Source organism: Rhinichthys klamathensis, unplaced genomic scaffold (assembly GCF_029890125.1).
Source record: "Rhinichthys klamathensis goyatoka isolate OS25496 unplaced genomic scaffold, OSU_Roscu_1.1 h1tg000286l_1, whole genome shotgun sequence".
Taxonomy (NCBI): domain Eukaryota; kingdom Metazoa; phylum Chordata; class Actinopteri; order Cypriniformes; family Leuciscidae; genus Rhinichthys; species Rhinichthys klamathensis.
The window spans coordinates 90,549-111,920 of record NW_026606805.1 but is presented as its reverse complement, the minus strand read 5'-3'; the positions used below and the strand labels follow the sequence as shown (position 1 = coordinate 111,920).

Sequence of the window (21,372 nt, the reverse complement as noted above, 5' to 3'; positions counted from 1 at the left end):
TCAAGACGAACACTAATATCACCCACCGGTTCAATCATGCTTATTAAAGTCAGACCAGTGCCAGACCAATCAGAGTGAGTGCTTAGATGATTCGGGCTGTCATATTTAACGAGTCAGGGCCCTAAGGGTCACATTACGCACAACCGCCTCCTTCATGTGACGGCAGATGCAAATGAGTGATTAACAGGAACATTTCCCATGCATGTTTCTATAGTGCTGCAAGTGTGACAGGCATAATTGCAAAGCAGGAATGTTCTTGCCAGCCGCCGTCTGGGGGCCAGTGAACAATGCACCGCGTCTACTTATCTCCGTCTCTCATCGAAACTAATATTTACCTGTATTATGGCTCTTCCTTGTTATTTGTGTTGTCATTTTTTATCATTATTGATCGAGCACCCTATAACTATGGTCTGCAGGTAACATGCTTCTGCTCTGGCAATACAAACGCACTGTTGTTAGTCATGCCAATAAAGCCCCTGAAGCTGAAATTGACTGAGACACAGCAAGCTAAAGATGGAAAAGCAAACAGAGAGATAGAGAGGGGAAGCCAGATTTACTATATCATTTATGAAGACACTTGCGAGTTTACGACAGCACACGGTAAAGCGATTGGAGATGGAGGGCAGAGCTTTGTCTTCCTGATGTGTGTGTGAAATGACAGTGGCAGAGAGGTTTACTCCTGTCGGTGTCCTCTAATTTCACCCAGTTGTATCTCTCATCCACTTTGAACTCGCTCACTGAGTCATCTGTTGATTCATAAGCAGCTATACTGTGTGCGTGTCTGTTCGGATAAACCGTATATTGGAGTTCACTGTGAATCAAGCCTTCAGAGAGAGATCTTAAGCCATAAGAAGCCACAGGATGGATCTCAATGTTAGCATGGTAATCAAGGCTGACTCACTATTTGAGCAAGTTAGATTATAAGCAGTAGGCGTGCATGTGTGCTGTATTACAGTCAGCTATATTAAATCCACGCACATGGGATTTTGTGGAGACACTGAATGCTGAAGTGGTGGCGGGTTACAGTCATGTCTTTGCATGTGATGTCTATAGTACGTAACTAGCATAGTATGCATTAGCTTGCCACAGTATGAGGGATAGAGATTGCCTTTCCTTTATGCCTCCATCTACATTTATTTTCATTATTAATATCGTCGCCACATTGCTTAATACAGTTTCATAAATTCATCTTACTGCATAATTAAATGTATTCTTTTTTCAAAATGTATTTATGCTTAGTTCTACACTGCACATTTAATTTAATTGAATAATTTAATTTAACTAGGCAAATGATTAGCTAGTGTTGCTCTTAATAATAATAAATAAATAAATATTATTATTATTATATTTAACTGTTAAAAAACAGAAGCTGGTCACGTTTAATTAAATTAAATCGTTAAATTAAATTCATTCAATAATAATATTTTTTATTATTCAAAATGTTTAATTTAATTCATTTATTATTATTTCAATTCTAAAAATTAAACAAATTAAGAGAACAACAAGAAATATATTACTATTGAAATAATACTATTGTGCTGTAAAATAAAAAAACAAGAAATGAATAATAATATTTTTATATATTTATGCAGCAAATTATTTCTTGGATTTACGCCATTCACGTGGATCATAATGAAAAATCACATAAATGTGACATTAACATTCTACTCTATTTGCAATGTTGTTATTTCACATTATTTTGCCCCATTTCTCATTGCATGCATTGTTTAAAAAAAATTTGTCATGCAAATAAAACACACTAAAACGAAACTGATAGAGTGCACCTGAATGGATCTCCTACAGGGCTCATGCACAGCACAATGTGCAGGTTGTTTCTGACGCGCTCTATCAGGTAGTTAAACATGGCGTCTGGTGTCTCCAGGATATTGTCCTTCCTGGCTGAGTCTGACAGAGCGTTCTGGATCTACACAAACAAAACATGTTGCAAATCTGCTCTCACTGTCACAGACATTATTAAACCCAAGCCTACAGTCACAAGCATTAAAAACGTATATGAACACACACACCTCATCGAGCTCGTCTGCTTTATAGAGATTGGGCACCTCCCCTGAGCTCAGGATGTTGTTAATGTCTTCAAGGAAGGACTCGTCCACGATCTGTGTGTCATTAAACAGGAACACAGTGGGCCTGTTTTCCACTCCTGTCAGCCGATAGAGCTTTTTAATATCTGTATGGGGAGAAGAAATGTGTCAAATATTCCATTAGGGCCACATTAAACTGTGCTGTGAAGGCTACAATGTGCATAACATAATAGATCCTTAGGTCCTGAGCACTGGGGCAAGAGGCATTATTCTTCAGCATTTGATTTACCACAACATGCCACCGGACAAAATATCAACGCCTTTGGTATATATTAAAAGAGCTTTATATCCGAGATCTGAAATTGAAAGAATAACTCAGCCAAATGTCTTACATTAGTTGGTCTTGAAATACAATTGAACATGCCTGAATGTTCAGATAACCCTTTAAAGGACCAGCAAAACAGGTTTAGATGCTGGTTTGCTGGTGTCCCCATCAGGCTACTTAACTAACTTAACCAACAACATTTCCATGGTCAAGTAGCTGTGCCCGGTTGCATAAAGCACCTTAAGTGTAATTTTGCCCTTAAAGTCGCCCTTATGTTTCCCTTAAACCTAAGGGTGTTGCAGAAAAATACCCTTAAGTGTTACTTAACGGTTTTTTTAAGTGAAACGTCATAAACACTTAGAATTTCCCTTAAATGCTGTTTTTTCACTTAGAATTTCCCTTAAATGCTGTTTTTTCACTTAAGTAATCGTTAAGTGTTGCATAAAACCCCTTAACGGTAATTTCCCTAAGTATAACTTAAGGTTTGGAAATCGTAACCTTAAGAGTAACGCGGACAAAAATAAGACGACATGGCTGAATTTATGAAACCAGCTGAAGATCATAGGGAATAGGGAGAACCCTTTGGACCAATTTAGCCATGAAAAATTGTTGCAAGAATACCGATTTGATCGACACGCAATATTTGACATCGCTATCAAACTAGACGGCCGTCTGTCTGTCATTACACGCGACTCGCATGTAAACTATCACAACGTTAAGTCAGTGCGCGCACGGAGAGTGTGTGGCCGACAAAAAATTCACAGGAGAACGAGCTGATTCTGTGTTTTAAAAGGAATCATGACAGAAGAAAACAGGTATGCTATGGAAATATACTCAGCTGTATTTCGAGACACAGAGCCAGAAGTGCATTCACAAAACCTAAACAAATGCCAAAGCATGAGACGGTGAACAACACAAACTGCCGCCACGTTCGGAGCTAACGCGGTGTTGCGTGATAGCGTCACTGGACTGACACGTGATATTCCGACATGTTAGTGTTTTGCGTATCTATGGCAACAACAGACTTTTATAACGTGAATCCAGGATCGCTGTCGTGAAACACTTAAATGTTTCCCTTACCTAAGAGAACCGTTTAAGAGATTATATGCAACACCCTTAAGTTGTTCTCTTAGGTAAGGGTAAATCGCCCCTTAAGTATCATACTTAAGGGAAAAACTTAAGGTGCTTTATGCAACCGGGCACTGGACTGAAAGAAGACATGAACTAGCTCAATTATGAGATGTTTAAAGAGGCTTCTGGTTTTATTGTTTGCTCCTGTAGGTCAACTTGAAGAGTTGTTGGTGCTAAAACACCAATATCCAGAGGTGGACAAAGTACACAACTTCCTTACTTGAGTAAAAGTACAGATACTACTGGTCAAATATTACTCCATTACAAGTAAAAGTTGTAAAGACTGATTTTTACTTAAGTAAAAGTGCAGAAGTACTTGTTTTTAAAAGTACTTGAGTTTCAAAAGTAAATGTCAATGCATTGTTTTATTATTGTTGCATTGTTACAGTACCTTATGCCTCTGAAGCAACCTAGTGAATACACTGACCAGTTTGAAGTATCTGAGGAATTGAGAGCTTTTAGAATGTTACAAAACCTATATATAGGAATTAAACAACTGAATTGACAAAAAAAAAAAAAAAAAAAAAAAAACAGCCATAATCTTAATTTTTTTAACACTCCTACCACCCCCACAAAAGAAGTACACATCTATGTGTATCCATTCATGCACATTTGAATCAAGTGGTCTGTAAATACAAAAAACCCCAGCTACACAACCATAGCTGTATAACTGCCCAACAGCAATACTGCTTTAACAAAGAGTAAAACAGAAATACTTATTTTGCCACGAAAACCAAAATTTCAAACCGTTAGTTGTCATACCGATACTGTCTCTCACAGATCACTAGTAGAAAGAAATCATACTAATCGCTGAACTTCACGACACGTGACCCAACAAGAGTGATTACTGATAGGCTGTCTGTCACCCGCAAAAATCCAATCAAGTTTTAGAGACGAAAAAAATCATCCCCTGACTGATGTTACTAATTTTTTCCTCAAGGACCTTGACAGAAATGTAGAGGAGTAAAAAGTACGATATTTGTCTTTCAAATGTAGTGAAGTTAAAGTAACAAGTTTCCAGAAAAAATAATAGTAAAGTAAACTACAGATTAGGGCTGTGTATCACCAACAATGTCACGATACGATACGTATCACGATACTAAAGCCATGATACGATATGTATCACGATATGGATCAATTTGGAATTTAAATTTCTTTTGAGCTGAGTTTAGTAACAGTAATATCTGCTTATTGAATAACCAGTGTTATAACAGTTGTGATAACTGAAAAACAATGAGTTAAATGAATAAAAAAGCTTAGAATGGCTCTTCTGCTTTTAAAGTCTGCCTCAATAACTGAAATGACAGTTATAGTGACACTGAAGCATGTCTACACTGCTCAATGACTAAACAAAACTTAAAACATTCCATAAAAGCAAAAACGGTAACAACTTAAATTTAACTTAGTTTTCTCAAACTCTTTTAAACACCTAGTATTTAACAGGTCTTAAGTGTTGAAATGTGCACCAAACAAAGTCATTTCTTCTACGTTGAAATCATTTTAAATGATTACATTTTCAATTTTTTTTGCAGAAACAACAATTGATTGACATGCTCAGGGTTAAGAGAGTGACAGCAGAATATCTCGCTTAACTTCATCATGCAACCGGGGAATTGCCGTTTCTGTTAAAAACCTTTATGCTTATTTAAGACATAACCAACTGTGTTTAGAGGATACTTACCAAGAACGAAATTTTTTACATCATTTTGCGTGTTTTAGTCTGTTAAAGCGATATAATCTCGCGAGCTGTATGTGAGGCGGCTTTACTCTAGTCTAGTCTATGTATGCACGCAGAGAAAACCAACTCTCAGAGAGCGCGCAAGTACTGAATAGTTTAAAATCGTTTGAATGTTTAAACTGGTAAGACTTAAAGACATGCAAATGGTAAACTTTAGTCACGATGGCCCGATTATGCAAGTGAATATTCCGTCATGTCCCGACTCCTAACCGTGAGCGTGTAGTTTCACCGGCTGCAGCGCTGGACGCTTGCCCGAGACGAGAGAGAGAGAGACGCAGCACTGCATCGAACTCACGCTGTTTGTGAAATTGCGTCTCACAGAAAGTTTTAAAATGACTGATTTGATTTTATAATCTGTGTGGATTCATTTACTAATACTACAACCTACATGCTAAAGTGAATCAATGTTTCCGGGAATTTCCCGCATTATAAACTGCGGGAATTATTCAAATTATGCGCAATCCCGCGCCGAAATTCGAGCCCTTGGCTACATTCAAAAGCACAAAAGTATCGATACGGCAGCTGCTGTATCGATACGCGTATCGCCAGGAGTTCATGACGATATATCGTTGTATCGATATTCTGAGCACAGCCCTACTACAGATGCTCAAAAAGTGAAAAAAAAAAAAGTAAATGTACTTTGTTACTGTCCACCTCTGCCAATATCATGGTTTGAATTCCTTTCAAATAACAATATTGCGTTACTTCCTAAAAAAATTATGAATTTTGTTAGTTACTTTTTATGGAAAGTAATGCACTACGTTACGTTACTTTTTCTCACCTGGGCTGGGCTAGCTTGTTTGTTTTTAATAAAAAAAATGAAAAAAGTTCTATTTTTGGCAAATGTAAAGACTCCTTCACACCAGAGCGTGAAATGAATAAGCCTCAGGCTGAACGAAATGCAAATTCATGCCTATAGAGTAGAGGGCGCAGCTCAAACAAACCTTTCAGCTGTGCTGCCATTCTGGATTGTAGAAGAATAGAGTTTAACACTCTAACTTCAGCAATAAAAACACAAATGTGATGTTTATCTAGTCATTTTTGCTTATTAGTATGGTTGAACTGGATCATCGAAAGTCAGCAGTCAAGACATCGGTTAAAAAAGTGAGACTTTTTGGTGCGATTAATTGGCACCATTATTGTGAAATTAAGCTTACTCTGTTTATCTTGTTCATCATTCGCTATATCCAGCAAAGTAAACCACCAGATTGAAGGCCGATTCTCACACAACTGTATTTTAATATGCGTTACTTTACTAGTTACTTGAAAACAGTAATCTAATTACATTACTCGTGTTACTTGTAATGCGTTACCCCCAACACTAACCATACGTACACCTTTAATCCACTTTGGATACAATCATCTTCTAAGTGAATACATGTAAATTGTGTGTAGAACTCACCCTCTCTGAACTCTTGTTTGCGGTACTGTTTGGTGACCTCCACCTGGAAGACCGTAAACTTACAGATGTAGGCGGCCAGTCTGGCTAAACTCTGCCTGCCCGAGCCACCGATACCAACCAGCAACATGTTCCCCCGGAGCTGACTGATCACACGCACCAAACGCGTTACTGAGGGGGCAGAGAGAGGGCGCTGTTTCCATCATTACAATCACAACGGTGCATTTACTTGCATGAATCATGTGTCATTTGGTCAATGAAACATTAACAAACACAAATACACACACACACTCACACCCACACCACTCCCGCAGGAGGCCAAACAAACAACCGATCACAAAGGAAACTAATTGGCACAAAACCATAATTAGTTATGAACGTACGCATATAAACATACACGTTATACTTGCTAATTTCGTAATCAATCAGCTACGCACAGCGGCGTGTCATTGAACTGAGTGTTTGTGACGTGTGAGGTGCATTCACGGAGCTGAATGTGAGACCACTTTAATGTCACAGTGGCAGGATGCATATAAAGCATTCTTATATGCGTCTTTGACAGTAAATGCCTGAGTGACATATAGGCTGGGGAACCGGCTGCCTAATTATTCTCCCTGCTGATGCGATGGCGTTCTTCTTTGTGGGAATGAGAAGGGTAATTATTCATGCTCGCGGGGGATCTGAGGGCTGAAGTGCATGTGATTTTGAAGAAAGTTATATATGTGTGAGTACTGAATGAGAACTGTGGAGATTGGCCACTGATTTACGGGGCTCGAAGGCGCACATTGAATCAAGGGAATTGTGATGTGGACGGAACCATATGATGAGAGCTGTATAATAACCGTTCCATGAATATTGTTGACTCCAATAGAACAGAACTAGTGGAATTTGTTTTTCACATCATTCAATGGCACCATAAGTTACTGAGACAGAAGCAAATTTGCACAATGGTGATCGTGGAGTTCCCGTTGTAGGCTCAAACTTGCAATCTTTTGGCCAAGAGATTTAACCACTAATGGCGGGGACACACTTAACGACTAGCTGAAACATTCTAAGACTGAACTGAACACACTTACAGACTGTTTCCAACGACTGCAGCAGATTTTAAACACCGACTGTGAACACCGACTGAACGCGAATTTGGGCATGATCAGTCTTAAAGGAATACTCCACTTTTTTGGAAAATAGGCTCATTTTACAACTCCCCCAGAGTTAAATTGTTGAGTTTTACCGTTTTTGAATCCATTCAGCCGATCTCCGGTTCTGGCGGAACCACTTTTAGCATAGCTTAGCATACATCATTGAAGTTGACAAGACCATTAGCATTTCTCAAAAAAAATGACCAAAGAGTTTCGATATTTTTCCTATTTAAAACTTGACTCTTCTGTAGTTACATCGTGCACTAAGACCGACGGAAAATGTTAAGTTGCGATTTTCTAGGCTGATATGGCTAGGAACTATACTCTCATTCCTGCGTAATAATCAAGAAACTTTACTGCCGTACCATGAGAGCAGCAGGCGTAATGATATGACGCAGCGCCTGAAAATAGTTCCGTTGTGTTGACGGAAGGTGGCCTATTTTCAGGCGCTGCTTCATATCATTACGCCTGCTGCTCTCAAAACTCAGTCAAGTTTTAAATAGGAAAAATATCGAAACTCTTTGGTCATTTTCTTTTGAGAAATGCTAATGGTCTTGTCCACTTCAATGATGTATGCTAAGCTATGCTAAAAGTGGTACCGCCAGAACCGGAGATCGGCTGAATGGATTCAAAAACGGTAAAACTCAACAGTTTAACTCTGGGGGAGTTGTAAAATGTGGCTATTTCCAAAAAAAGTGGAGTATCCCTTTAAGTATCAAATTACATTCATAATGGGCCTAACAGTTGTAACAAGTGTGTCCCCGGCTTAAGCAAAGCTACTCCATTCACCCCGACCATGCTCTCACCGTGCTCTATAGCGTCTCTGAAGAGCACCAGGCTCATGGGCACCACACCAGGCGTCAGGTTATAGTCCTCCAGCTGGTTCTCCATATGAACCTTTAGAGCTTTAAAGTCCAACAGGTCCTCATACACGTGTGGCTCCCTCAGGAAGTCACCTACAATAAAAACACACAAACAAAGTTGATATAGATGTAGATTAAAAACAAATAAATAATTATTATAGATTAATAATATATAAAAACATTATAGATTAATAAAAAAAACTGTAAATAAATACATTTAAGATAAATATGACTATTGGTGAACTTTAGTAATAATTAGAAATCGCTGATTTAATTTCTTTTAAAATGTAAAAGAGCATTTACCGATTGACTTACTTTATTTATTAAAAAGTAGGTGCTTGTGGAAATGTATTAGCCAATTAAGTTAGTCACTGATCAGCTAAATTGACAATTCATCATGTGGAAAACAACAAATTAATTTTCAGATGAAATATATATTTTCAAATATGTCTATTTATTTATATAGATATATATATTTTTTAATGATTTACACTACTATTCAAAAGTTTGAGAGTAGGATCTTGGTGAGCAAAAGACTTCTTTCAAAAGCATCAGAAAAATCTTACTGACCCCAAACTATTAAATGTTAAGTTTATTTAAAAAATCTTTAGGTCATCCAATTAGCAATGTGTGTGTGTGTGTACCAAACAGAGGGGGCTGTTTGTTGGGGCAGATGGTGTGGTAGGGGACATCGAAATGAGAAGCCAGCTTTTCTGACAAAAGTCCCACAAATGTCTCCATGTCTGCATGATCCACTAATCGATCAGAGAAGACCCTGAAACACAAACACTCCATTCTTTTCTCCTTCTAAAAGCTGTATGTGTGTGTGTGTGTGCAAGCCTGTGCCTGTCTGTACCTGAAGCACTCATGAATCCAGAGGCGAGTGATGCTCTGTTTGGTGTCATGGAAGTCTTTGTGTGCTCGCAATAAACCCTGGAACACCTGAATTGGAAGACACATTGAACTTGCACACAAAGCCTTCAGTCTAATTTCTGATTGATTTTTTTTTGTCTGGTCAAGCTTAAAGAAAATAGATGCTTTCAAAAGGTGTTTGTATGAGCATATACGCGTCTCCGATTAAAAGTGATAGTCTTTTTCGGTCAGTCACTCTTTTCCTCAAGCACATCTGAATTGGCAAAATGGACTGACATGTTTTTTTTTCATCGTTCTGGAATCAATTGGTCTGAATCAAAGTGATAGTATACTCAGATACTCATGAGAGACAATGACACGTGACGCATGATGTTCAGTACCTTTGAGATGTCTCTGAGGTTGAAGAGATAATGTATTTTTGCGGGCGTGGGTAAGAAGCGGGTGGTGATGGAGTGGTAGAGCTCCAGGGTGGCCTGAGTCAGAATCCCCCCGATGGGCTTCACCTCCTCCTCAAACTCCTGCAGCTTCTGGCTGATCATGGTGCCATAGATGCGCTTTATCTGAGACTCCTGGGGAGAACAGAAGAGGAGAGGGAATTACAGGGGTGGGAAAAACAAAAAAGTTTGATATATAGAAAAAGAGCAACGGAAAATACATGTAAAAGAGAGCATTTCACTTTTAAGGTTTCGACGTTATTGCATATATCACTGCACTGGTTCAGGGTGGTGGGCAAAATTTTCAGTTAATGACTCAAATTTCAGTCTGTTCTTCACACACAGCTTTCATATGACTTCATAAGATTTGGAATATAGCACAGAAGACATTTGGACTACTTTTATTCTGCTTTTATGATACTTTTGCAGTGCTTTGATGTGCTTTTTGGAGCTTGACAGTCATGATCTCATCTCCTTTTGTGCTCCACAGAACAAAGAATGAACTACATGCGGGTAAATAAATTATGACGCATTTCATTTTTGGGTGAACTATTCCTTCAATATTGCTTAAAAAAAAAAGTATCCCTTTTTTGATATATTAAAAGACACTTTCTGAAATGTTTAATGCCTTTTTGCAGCAAAAAAAGTATATTTTCATAATATAACACAACTGAAAGACACGCATGCCCCTTTTTTTCTTTTCTTTTCCAATAAAACTGTTTGCATAATTCAAAAAGATTGGCATTAAACTGAAATAAAATATTTCCGTTTTTCAATAAAAACTTTAAACAACTTCACTCCTAATATTGTTGGCTCTTTTATGATAAATTGCATGTGTTTTTCCTCATTTCGGAGTGTCTTCAAGCTAGCTTTAAACCGGGGGGAGACAAAAACAATAACCGCTGGCTTAATCCAAAAACACCATTTGTAGATATGCGTTTAGTGCACAGTTTATTGCAGTGCTTGCTAGGCGAGCATTGTATTGAAATTCCTATTACTTTTTTCTTATGCATATTTTTCCCCACAATGGCAATAAAGTTCTTATCTTAAACCACTTAATTCAAAAACCTTTGCAGATTACTTCAGCCTTACATGTGCTATCTCCACTATAAAGTTTGCATATAATATATCACATTGACTTACGTTGTTAGAGTGTTTTCGATATCTAACCAACAGCGATAAGGTCATCATTATATTTTAATACTGAATTGTGATTAGTTTTATCTTGAAATTATTTGCATAATTTTGATTGGTCTATTATTTTTTAGTTATATAAATATTAACATTGCTGTGCCATAGGGGTGGGCGATATGGCAAAAATATCATATCATGATTTTTTTCAGGAAAATCACGATTAACGATTTTATCACGATTCTTTTTCATGTTGGTTTTACTATTTTGCAAGTGACTGAGCATTACAGCCAAACTAATGTCCCTATTTAAAAAAAAAAAGCCTTATAGGTAACAAAAGAAAAAAAGAATGGCAGACATTTAGGCCAAAGTGGCGAAGATAAAAATCTTTATCATTATTTTCTTTGTTATTAAGAATTAGGAACAAAGATACACATTAAGCATACACAACTTAATATACAAATGAAATAAACAGTGCTTTATTTTTTCAGCTACAGTAGGGGTATTTAACAGTAGCATCGAAGAAAGTAATTAGGCTAAATGGACAAATACGAAAATAAAACACAACATAGACTTCACTGTATAAATTATACATTGATTATTATTAAAGCTACTACTAAAGTTCTCAGTCAAGGGCAGTGAGTGATTTCCTCTTTGTGTTTTGTTGTTTTATTAACATTAAAGGGATAGTTCTCCCAAACATTTTAATTGTCATCATTTACTCTCTCAAGTTGTTTTAAACCCGAATAAGTTTCTTTCTTCTGTTGAAAATAAAAGTTATTTGGAAGAATGTGGCTTACCAAACAGTTGCTGTACTCCAGTGACTTCCATAGTACATGTTTTCCTACTATGGAAGTCAATGGGGACCAGCAACTGTTTGGTTAGCCACATTCTTCCAAATAACTTTTATTTTCAACAGAAGAAAGAAATTAATACAGGTTTGGAACAACATTAGAGTGAGTAAATAATGACAGAATTTTTATTTTTGTGTGAACTATCTCTTTAAGGACAAGAGGCAGCTTGTTTACTAACTGGCTACTGTCGCTTTAAGAGCTGCACGCGACGCGTCTAATATACACGCATTTGACAAGCAGATTTTCTCTCTTTTTTTTTCTGTTTGCTTTCACTTTAGACATAACCAACTTTGTTTATGTAAACCTTGTGTGTATTTGACAATATTAGCGCAATAAGACTCGAAAGATAACTTATAACGTAGTAGTCCAGTAAACAGACGCTGTTAGACAGGCTTTTAGTGCCCGTGTGCTTCGGGTGTATGCGCTCAGAAAGCACACGTCAGAACAGCGCATCAGCACGTGAATTACATGTTTAACCAGCAAGGCTTTAAAGCACATGCAAATAATGAACTTCTGTGAACTGCAGTGTCCCGTTCCTCTGCGTTAACATTTGTTGTATGTTGAGACGGAGCTCGGCGCCAGAACTGCAACTGATAAAATGCACGATACTACGATATTTCTTCAAAAGCAGATCGTGGAGACATTTTAATCGTCCACGATCAAAAACCGCGATATCGCACACCCCTACTGTGCCATTACACTACACAGACGATGTCATGTTACATGCTGAGCGCTAATTAGGAAAGCATTGCAGTCATATTTTCATCGATTTCGACGTAGTTTAGAGTCAACCTCTACTCACTGTAGGGAATGTCATGTTGATGAGATTAAAACGGCTCTGCAGGCGTCCTGATATGTGAGTCCTCCCTCCACCAGGGGGCCCCATAGAACCCAGCAGGAAAATGTCCTTTAAGATCACGGCAAAACGAAAGACATGTATTTACATGCACATCTAAAACACACTCCAATGACTTAACTGGTAAAAAAGCCTTACCTTGATATACTTGAGGGTCTGTTTCTGGCGGTCGTACCAGAAGCCGTAGTCGATCCAGAGGCGGAGCAGCTCCAGAGGGGGCTGGGAGCCAAAGTCGTCCATGGCGGGCATGTTGAGATCATCCAGGAAAACCACCATCCTCTTCCCTCCCACTGGAACGTACACACCTTTAATCCTCTTCTCTATCCGAGACTCGATGATCTCCTGCACGTTATTAGAGCTAGTCTGAGAGAGAGATAGAAAAACACTGTTATGAAGACATGAATGCTACAATGTTCTACAATGACTGTTCAAAAAGTATCATGACACTAGATGGGTTTGCAATAGAGCAGGTAGATACCTATAAATACTTAGGGGTCTGGTTAGACTGTTCACTCTCTTTCCAGACCCACATCAATCAGCTTCAAGCTAAAATTAAATCTAGGATTGGCTTCTTATTTCGTAATAAAGCCTCCTTTACTTTCCCAGCCAAACTTGCCTTTGTGAAAATGACTGTTCTTCCAATTATTGATTATGGTGATGTTATTTACAGAATCGCTTCAAATTCTCTCCTTAGGAAATTGGATGTTGTATATCATAGTGTCATCCGTTTTGTCACCAATGCTCCATATAACACTCACCACTGCAACCTTTACAGTTTAATCGGCTGGCCCTCATTACATACCCGGCGTCAAAAACATTGGTATCTTTTTATTTATAAATGCTTACTGTGTAACACCCCACCTTATCTACGATCATTAATTTCCAGAGCAATCCCCTCTATGAACCTTCGTTCAAGCAGGTATATCACCCTGGTGGCTGCTAAAGCTCGTACTTCTTTTGGACGCCTCTCCTTCCAGTTCTCTGCTGCTAATGATTGGAATACACTCCAAAAATCTTTGAAACTTGAATCCATTGTCCCGTTAATCACTTTCAAATTACTGTTAGCAAATTTACTGTCGGACCATTGTACATGCTAACCTGATCTGTGTACTTGCTCTACAGATCTGTATATTAATCTTCTTCTATGTTAATTGAGTACTACTCTGTCTTGTAATTATATGTGTAACTTATGTTTTTGTACCTCGACGCTTTTTTGGCCAGGTCGCCATTGTAAATGAGAAAATGTTCTCAATGTGCTCACCTGGTTAAATAAAGAAAAAAAAAAAAGAAAAAAATGTTAACCTGAAGATGGTAAAATATTCAGTGAGTGCGACTGGCGATTTGGAGATTAGTGAAAAACTCACTATAATAATAACAAATGATGATTGGAGATTGATGATGATGATACCGCCGCTCTCACTGTGTGTTCTGATATTTGCTCGTCAGGTTGGGCCCTTTGAGCAATGACTCAGCTCATAACCGACGTGAGAGTGGACTACAGAAATATCACTACACACACTGATTAACCACACACTCACAGAGCGATCTGAGCATCCTGGAGGAGACGGATTTAAAAGAGCAGTGTGCAGATGTACACCACCGTTCAAAAGTTTGGGGTCTTATATGCTAGGAAATATTCTTAACAAAACTAAAATGACCTACTACTCATTTAGCTCATTATTTTATTCAGCGCAAATTACAGCTCACTTATTACAGGACCAGTTCCCCTGGAGAAACATGGTAATGATAGCTCTTTTCAATATCTCAATATGTGCTAGAGTTTTTCCGCTTGTATTTGACTTCCAAATGCTGTAATGCTTGCATTTATTCTTTAAATAAATAATAAACCTGACAAAAATTGTGAGAAAATTTATGCTTTAAAAACACTGCTGTGACTTTGTTGTAAAAAGTGGTTGGGACAGGAGTGTGTGTGTGTGTGGGTTGGGGATACAAGGCAATATCACAAATGTACAATAACAAATGCATAAAAAAACATTTAGATGTCCAGAAATCAATTTCAATGGCACATTGAGTTTAATCTATTGAAAGAGACCTCATGTTTGATGTGATATTTTCATCCTTACATCTTTACATCAGTGTATATATATATATATATATATATATATATATATTAGAGGTGGGCATAGATTAATTTTTTTAATCTAGATTAATCTAGATTAATATTGAAATTAATCTAGATTAATCTAGATTAAAATGGCTCATTTGAATTCTCCCGAAGGCATTCAGAATATGTGTGCTACCCAAATAATGACTAAAAGTAAGTCTTTGAGAATAGTTTGCCTCGCGTAGGGATGTGCATTTCTGCCAAAAATGCCATTCGACAATCGAGGAGCAAAAGTCGAATATCATAAAAACAAACAAAAAAAAACGCAATGACAGAAAGGGAGGCCAATTTCATCTTTAGGGATTTGTCATCAAACAAACTGTTTATTAATTGAACAAGTAACATGTTTTCGTCCTTTTTTTTAACATAGTAGGCTAATTGGAAGAAGAAGAAAAACAATACGCACGACAGTCCGTTTTTGCATCGCCAATGCTCGTTAGATCAAAAAATAATGTCATCATATGTCATAAGAATTTTATGTGAACCTGCCTTGTTACTGCAATAGCCTCATTTTTAAACAAATTAGTTTCAATCGATGTAAACTATTCGTGTGATTATGCCACTGCGCAATACACGCGCAATACACACACAATGTATTACCTAAATGAAATGAAATCGAATGTATCGTCCTGTGGAATCATTCATTCACAGACAGCTTACGAAGTGGTTCAACTAATAAAGATCTTCATCGCTGGCAAACATATGATGCATTATCAGATTTGCATTCACTAGACTAGACTGTAGATCGGCCACTTCATCCAACGCTCTTGATGCTCTTAAATCTTCCTGTTTCGACTCTGAGTGTGAATTGAAAGCGCTTCAGACGATTCAGTGCGCGAGGAACTGAACAGATCAACTGATTCGCGAACCGATTTAGACAGATCATCTGACAACTTGTTTGATGAAGTCTTTGAACAGAATCGACTCAAAAGAGTGATTCATTTGTAAATGAGCATCGCTCATGCCCATACAAGACACAGCGCGCTTGGAATAAACTCATTTAACAACGTATTGCATTAAAATAAAGTAACGAGAGGAACGTCGCCCAACGTAACAAAGTAAAAGTACACCTTGTGTCCCTGACAGGAAAATCCCCTACTGCGCGATCTGTGACAGTAGGCGCGGCGTCATACTACACATTAGAATTGCGCGAAAATATAACGGTATTTGAAAAAGCTATTTATGATCCCAACCCAACTTTGATTAACGGCGATATTTTTTTTATCGCCCGATAAGAGTCTCACGTTAACGCAGCACGTTAACGCCGATAACGGCCCAGCACTAATATCTATATATATATATATTTTTTTTAATTAAAACCAAAGATGTTCATCAGTGATTGTATATTAAGAGTGGAGACACGTTTGTTTGTTTTTTGTTTTGTGATTTTACCAGAACAAATAGCGAGTCTCCAGAACAGCGTTAAAGCAGTCAACAGAAGTGCTCATCTGTGTGAAGAACAAGAGAACATTGCCTTCCGCCAATGATAACAGCAGCAAACAAAAACTCACTAATTTCTAAAACATCAGATTCCAGCACCAAATCGCCTCTTATTTAACACAAACAAATGAAATGAATACTCTGCTAGTCAACTGCTTCCTTTGTAATAGACACATCCATGCCGCAATATGTTTCAAAAAGTGATAGGGACAATATCAACCCAGGCAAAAAGTGGGGGGACAATATCGGCCAAGGCAAAAAGTGGGGGGGGCAATGTCGGTTCAGGCAAAAATTACTCCTATGTTTAAAAAATACGTCAAGATATACTGTATTCTCTGAAAGCAAGTCTTTTGCAAATTTCCTTTTCAAGTAAAATCTAATCATTTCTTGAAGATGTTTAGAAAGTTGTGGTTTAAAAATAAACATTCTGTTGAGATCAAAGTTTAGTTTACCATATTACTAATACTAAAAGTGATTCTCATCACCTGTGAGGACATGTTGACAGTGAGCATTGCCCATGTGACTGAGTCCAGGCTCTGCAGGACACTCTGGGCCACTGAAGTCTTCCCCGTCCCCACTGGACCCGTCAGGAGCACAGGGTGCTGAGCGGACACCAGAGCCTTGACCAGGTAATGATAGCGTACCGTGTCCACTGTGGGGACCATGATCTTATAGAATGGAGCACTGCAGAGAGACAGATCATAATTAAAAAGACGCCAGCAAGAAAGTTGAAAAGTGGGGCGGCTAAGTATGAGACATGCTTTTAAAAAAGGACAAAAAATGAAGAGAATAGAATACAGAGCGAGAGAGAAACAGCAAAAAGGGGTGGGAGAAAATAGAGTTGAGAGAGCAGAATGAATGACAATAACAAGAAGGAAGAGGAGGTGAAAAGTCCTGATTGAAAGATTGAAAATTGAAAGATGTAGCGAGACATTTCAAATGAATAGAGGGATAAAAAAAAAAAAAGAGTCAGGTAAGAAGAAAAAAGAACCCCAGGATGGAAAAATGGACAGCCGACAAATAGGGAGCAAAGAGAGCCAAGAGGACAAAGGACAATGAAGGGGAAAGAGTTGGACTGACATGACAAATGAGAGCAGGGGAGAGAAGAGAGACGAAGAAGGATGAAAAAGATGAGAAATATGAATAGACAGGGAATTCAGAAGTCTGGGAGGGAGCCAGGCGAGAGGCCTTTGACTGAGCCCGCAGGCGGCTGGCAGAGACCCCCCCCCCCCCCCACCACACACACACACACACACACACACATCTTACTTGGAGGTGTAGCGCCAGCCTTTGGGCAGCTTCTCCTCAAATGACGCCCACGTTTTGTTCTTGGTGTCCACGTAGTATTCGTAGATGGTGTCCTGAGGTTTAATACAACAATTATTTTTTCAGTAATATACTTGTTTCTGTAGGCAGAAAGGCTTAAAAGTTTGTTGTAGACACACAGTGGTTAAGCACTTTCATGTACCATTAGCATGTGCATGCATACACTTACATTGATCCATTTCATACTGTATGTACACTACTGTGCCCCCTCTCCCTCCCCCAAAAAACAATATTTACTCCCGGTTTCACAGACAAGGCTTAAGCCTAATCCCAGACTAAAATGCAGGTTTGATACGTCTCAAGATACACACCAGTTTTTTTATAAGGCGCGTTTATAAAAGCTACTTAAATGTCCTAATTAAACCAAGGCCTAATCCTGATTTAATCTAAGCTTTGTCTGTGAAACCGGGCCTAAGGATGCTTCAGTCACACTTAAAAATGTTACATTAGACAATGAAATCATGTCACATTTATTTATAAGTTAAAACAAGCATTCTTTAATTACAAATAAACAAACAAACAAACAAACAAACAATGAATAGACGGACCAATGGAAGCAAAAGTTGGTAAAGTCATTATTTTGGTATCAATAACATCAATAGCACATAAATTGCACACTTCATCTTTGGCCCTGTCCCAAATGGCACACTTTATATGCACTTACAGTATTGTGGACTTACAATGGCTGCCACATGCGCGTGATTGTGATCCACGAGACTGGAGGGTGTCCCATTTGTCATTTTAGGTTTCGGAAGGGTGCTCGTAAGCGCCCCCTTTGCGGTCGATATGCACGCTCGATGCACACTTTTGCCAAACCCGCACTAAAGCGAGAGAGCCAAAGCGGCGTTACGTCACGAATGTGTGGACTCGTAGGACGACCGTGAGTGTTTAGGGTGCCATTTGGGACAGGGCCCACTGTATACCTTGTTAGGAAAAGTTCCCTCTATTTCCCGTAGGAAGTTGTCAATCTTCTTGCGTCCATCCTCATCTACTGCCGCGCACACAGACCATATGAGACTGAAGATGAACCAGAGCTCCACCATACGACCAAAGTTTTCAGAGTCCGCTGGGTTCACCTGAGCAGCCAGAGAGAACGACAGCCTTGATCAGCTCAACTGAACAAATACCAAGATAAATATGTTTATTAAAGGTAATCATGATTATTTTGTGAAAACACTTGCACGCTATTTAAAAATTTTTTTTATGAGAATTATTATTTAATCACCCTCATGTTGTTCCAAAACTCTATGACAAAAGTTCCATGGAACACAAAGGAGAAATTTTAAAGGGGTCTTATGATGCTATTTTAAAATGTCATTATTTTTAATAGAATAGGTTAACGTGCTTTAATGTTCAAAAAACACATTATTTTTCACATACTGTAGATTATATCAGTACCTCTATTACCAGTCTGTCTGATTTCTACAAAGCCCTCCTTCTGAAAAGCTTAGAGTGCTCTGATTGGCCAGTAGACTCAGTGTGTTGTGATTGGCCAAACGCCTTAAGCGTGTGTCTGAAATGTAACGCCCCTTACCATAATCACGAGCTTCAGCTTCCAAGGCTTTAAAACGGTTTAAAGGGCAGAATGAAATTGCCTAGAAGTGAGACAGCTCTCAGATTTCATCAAAAACATCTTAATTTGTGTTCCGAAGATGAACGAAAGTCTTACGGGGGTTGGAACAACATGAGGGTGAGTAATTACGGACAGAATTTTTTTTTTGTGGGTGAACTATCCCTTTAAGCAATTGTAAACACACCGTAAATAATGTGGTGGGTTCAAACCCGAGTCAGATTCTGAATATGTCAAGCCGATCGTACACATGCACATGATCAAGCCGATCGATCGGAGCCATCTTTGCAGGCACAACTTGAACAGAATGTTTCTCAGTGGTAACACTGGTGGAAGGAACAGCTTTATAAATAAATCTTAACATCTGATTGCTTATTTCATCTGTTTTCAGAAGGCCAAATAAAATGGTTTTGCTTTCGCATCCAAACAGCGTCTCCACGAAATTACAACACTACAGTACACCGGGGAGTCGTCTTCTCTCTTTGTGTATGCCTTTGGGCAGGGAATATGCTGATGTTTCACACTGTGATAGACGTTTGAGGAAGTCATTTCTGGACTTCGACTGAGATGTTTTAGGCAGGTCTGAATCAGTGTATCTCTAGATAGAATAGCTCTCTTTGTATGAGCTTTGTAACTTTGCAGAACATACACATGCACAAACAGATACATTACACTCTAAAGGAAAACGAAAACATTAAAAAACAATATACGACCCCTTTGAATAATATACTGGCTCCATGCAATTACCGTTGGAGTTTTCAAGCTTCAAAAAGGACACAAAAGCCCCATAAAAGTATTATAAGTCTGTTCCTCACATATGGCTTCAGAAGACTTGGAATATAGCATGTGCATGATTGTATTTCATGGTGCTTTTCAGCTTGACAGCCTAGTTTCATTATATAAAAAAACATTTTATGTTTCACAATGAAAGAAAGTCATGTGGTCCATCTACAGTTGCAATATTGGCTATACACATCAATGAGGTGAAAGTGTTCTGACCCCGTTCACTGGAGTGGCCAGTGTGTCGTAGAGTCTACACAGCGACGCCACTCCGTTCAGTTCAGTGATGGTCACCAGCTCCTTACAGTGAGTCTTCTTAAAAGTGAGGGTCTTGTCTATGTAGCGATCAAACAGCTGCCTGAGATGATCCGTTTCAACCTGAGAGCGAAAGAGAGAGAGATGAAGCACTTTCCCAAACGTTTAATATCATAGATACTTGAGCTAAGCATTGTGTCCCAAACCTTCTTCCGTTTTTCCATCCAGGACTGAGCATAAGGCTTCCAGCTCAAATCAGAATAGTCATTGTAAACCATCCCACAGCGAGACACAGTAGCAGGGGACGCCACGGCTAGATCCTCCACTTCAAACAATAATGAGACCTGCAACACACACTCTCATTAATGCTTAAAACCCAACCAAATAAGCACAGAACTGTCACTTAGCTGAAGGGCGAATCTCACAAAACCTGTCAAGAAATGATATTTTCCAAACAGAAAACAAAGTCTATTTTAGGGCCATTAAGTATTTTTACATTGTGATTTTTTTTCTTTCATTATAGTAAAAGAAAGACGATAGATTTTTGGCATTACAGCAATGAGAATTTTGTGAAGAAAAAATGCTTCTCGTAAAAATAATTCCTTTTCTTGATGCAAAATTCACTACTGTTCAAATGTTTGAGCTCGGTAAGATTTATTTATTGTTTTTAAAAGAAATTTCTCTTATGCTCAGCAAGGCTGCATTTATTTGATAAAAAAATATAGTACTATATAGAAATATATTAAAAACAGAAATATTGTGATGACAAAGCTGAATTTTAAGCATCATTACTTATTTTGTTGTGCTGCTTAATATCTTTGTGGAAACTGTGAAACATTTTTGATGAAAACAAAGATGAAAAGAACAGCATTTATTTGAAATAGAAATCTTTTGTAACATTGTAAACGTAAAAGTAATTTCTTTTTAAAAAATCCAAACTTTTGAATGGTAGTGTGTATGTTTTCTTTTTGATTTTGGAATAAAATGTGCTTTGACATTTCTTCATTAGATTTGCCCAATAACTGAAAAAGGGCACAAGTGAAGGAAATAAATAGTTCTATGTACGGTAGTAGCCTTATGGGTTAGTGGGG

General features: G+C 38.2%; 1 protein-coding gene across 1 annotated transcript in view; it reads right to left on the bottom strand.

Moving 5' to 3' along the window:
- Positions 1 to 21,372, bottom strand: part of LOC130103394 (dynein axonemal heavy chain 2-like) — a gene marked incomplete at its 5' end in the record, with an annotated part of 130,985 nt that overhangs the window by 34,263 nt on the left and 75,350 nt on the right. The window contains 14 exons of the mRNA XM_056269646.1: positions 1,785 to 1,924; positions 2,028 to 2,188; positions 6,639 to 6,806; positions 8,581 to 8,730; positions 9,282 to 9,412; positions 9,494 to 9,579; positions 9,891 to 10,079; positions 12,732 to 12,836; positions 12,924 to 13,148; positions 16,836 to 17,034; positions 17,620 to 17,711; positions 18,600 to 18,752; positions 20,246 to 20,404; positions 20,488 to 20,625. Of these exons, the coding sequence (XP_056125621.1) occupies positions 1,785 to 1,924; positions 2,028 to 2,188; positions 6,639 to 6,806; positions 8,581 to 8,730; positions 9,282 to 9,412; positions 9,494 to 9,579; positions 9,891 to 10,079; positions 12,732 to 12,836; positions 12,924 to 13,148; positions 16,836 to 17,034; positions 17,620 to 17,711; positions 18,600 to 18,752; positions 20,246 to 20,404; positions 20,488 to 20,625 (2,096 nt within the window). The remainder of the gene's footprint in view (positions 1 to 1,784; positions 1,925 to 2,027; positions 2,189 to 6,638; positions 6,807 to 8,580; positions 8,731 to 9,281; positions 9,413 to 9,493; positions 9,580 to 9,890; positions 10,080 to 12,731; positions 12,837 to 12,923; positions 13,149 to 16,835; positions 17,035 to 17,619; positions 17,712 to 18,599; positions 18,753 to 20,245; positions 20,405 to 20,487; positions 20,626 to 21,372) is intronic.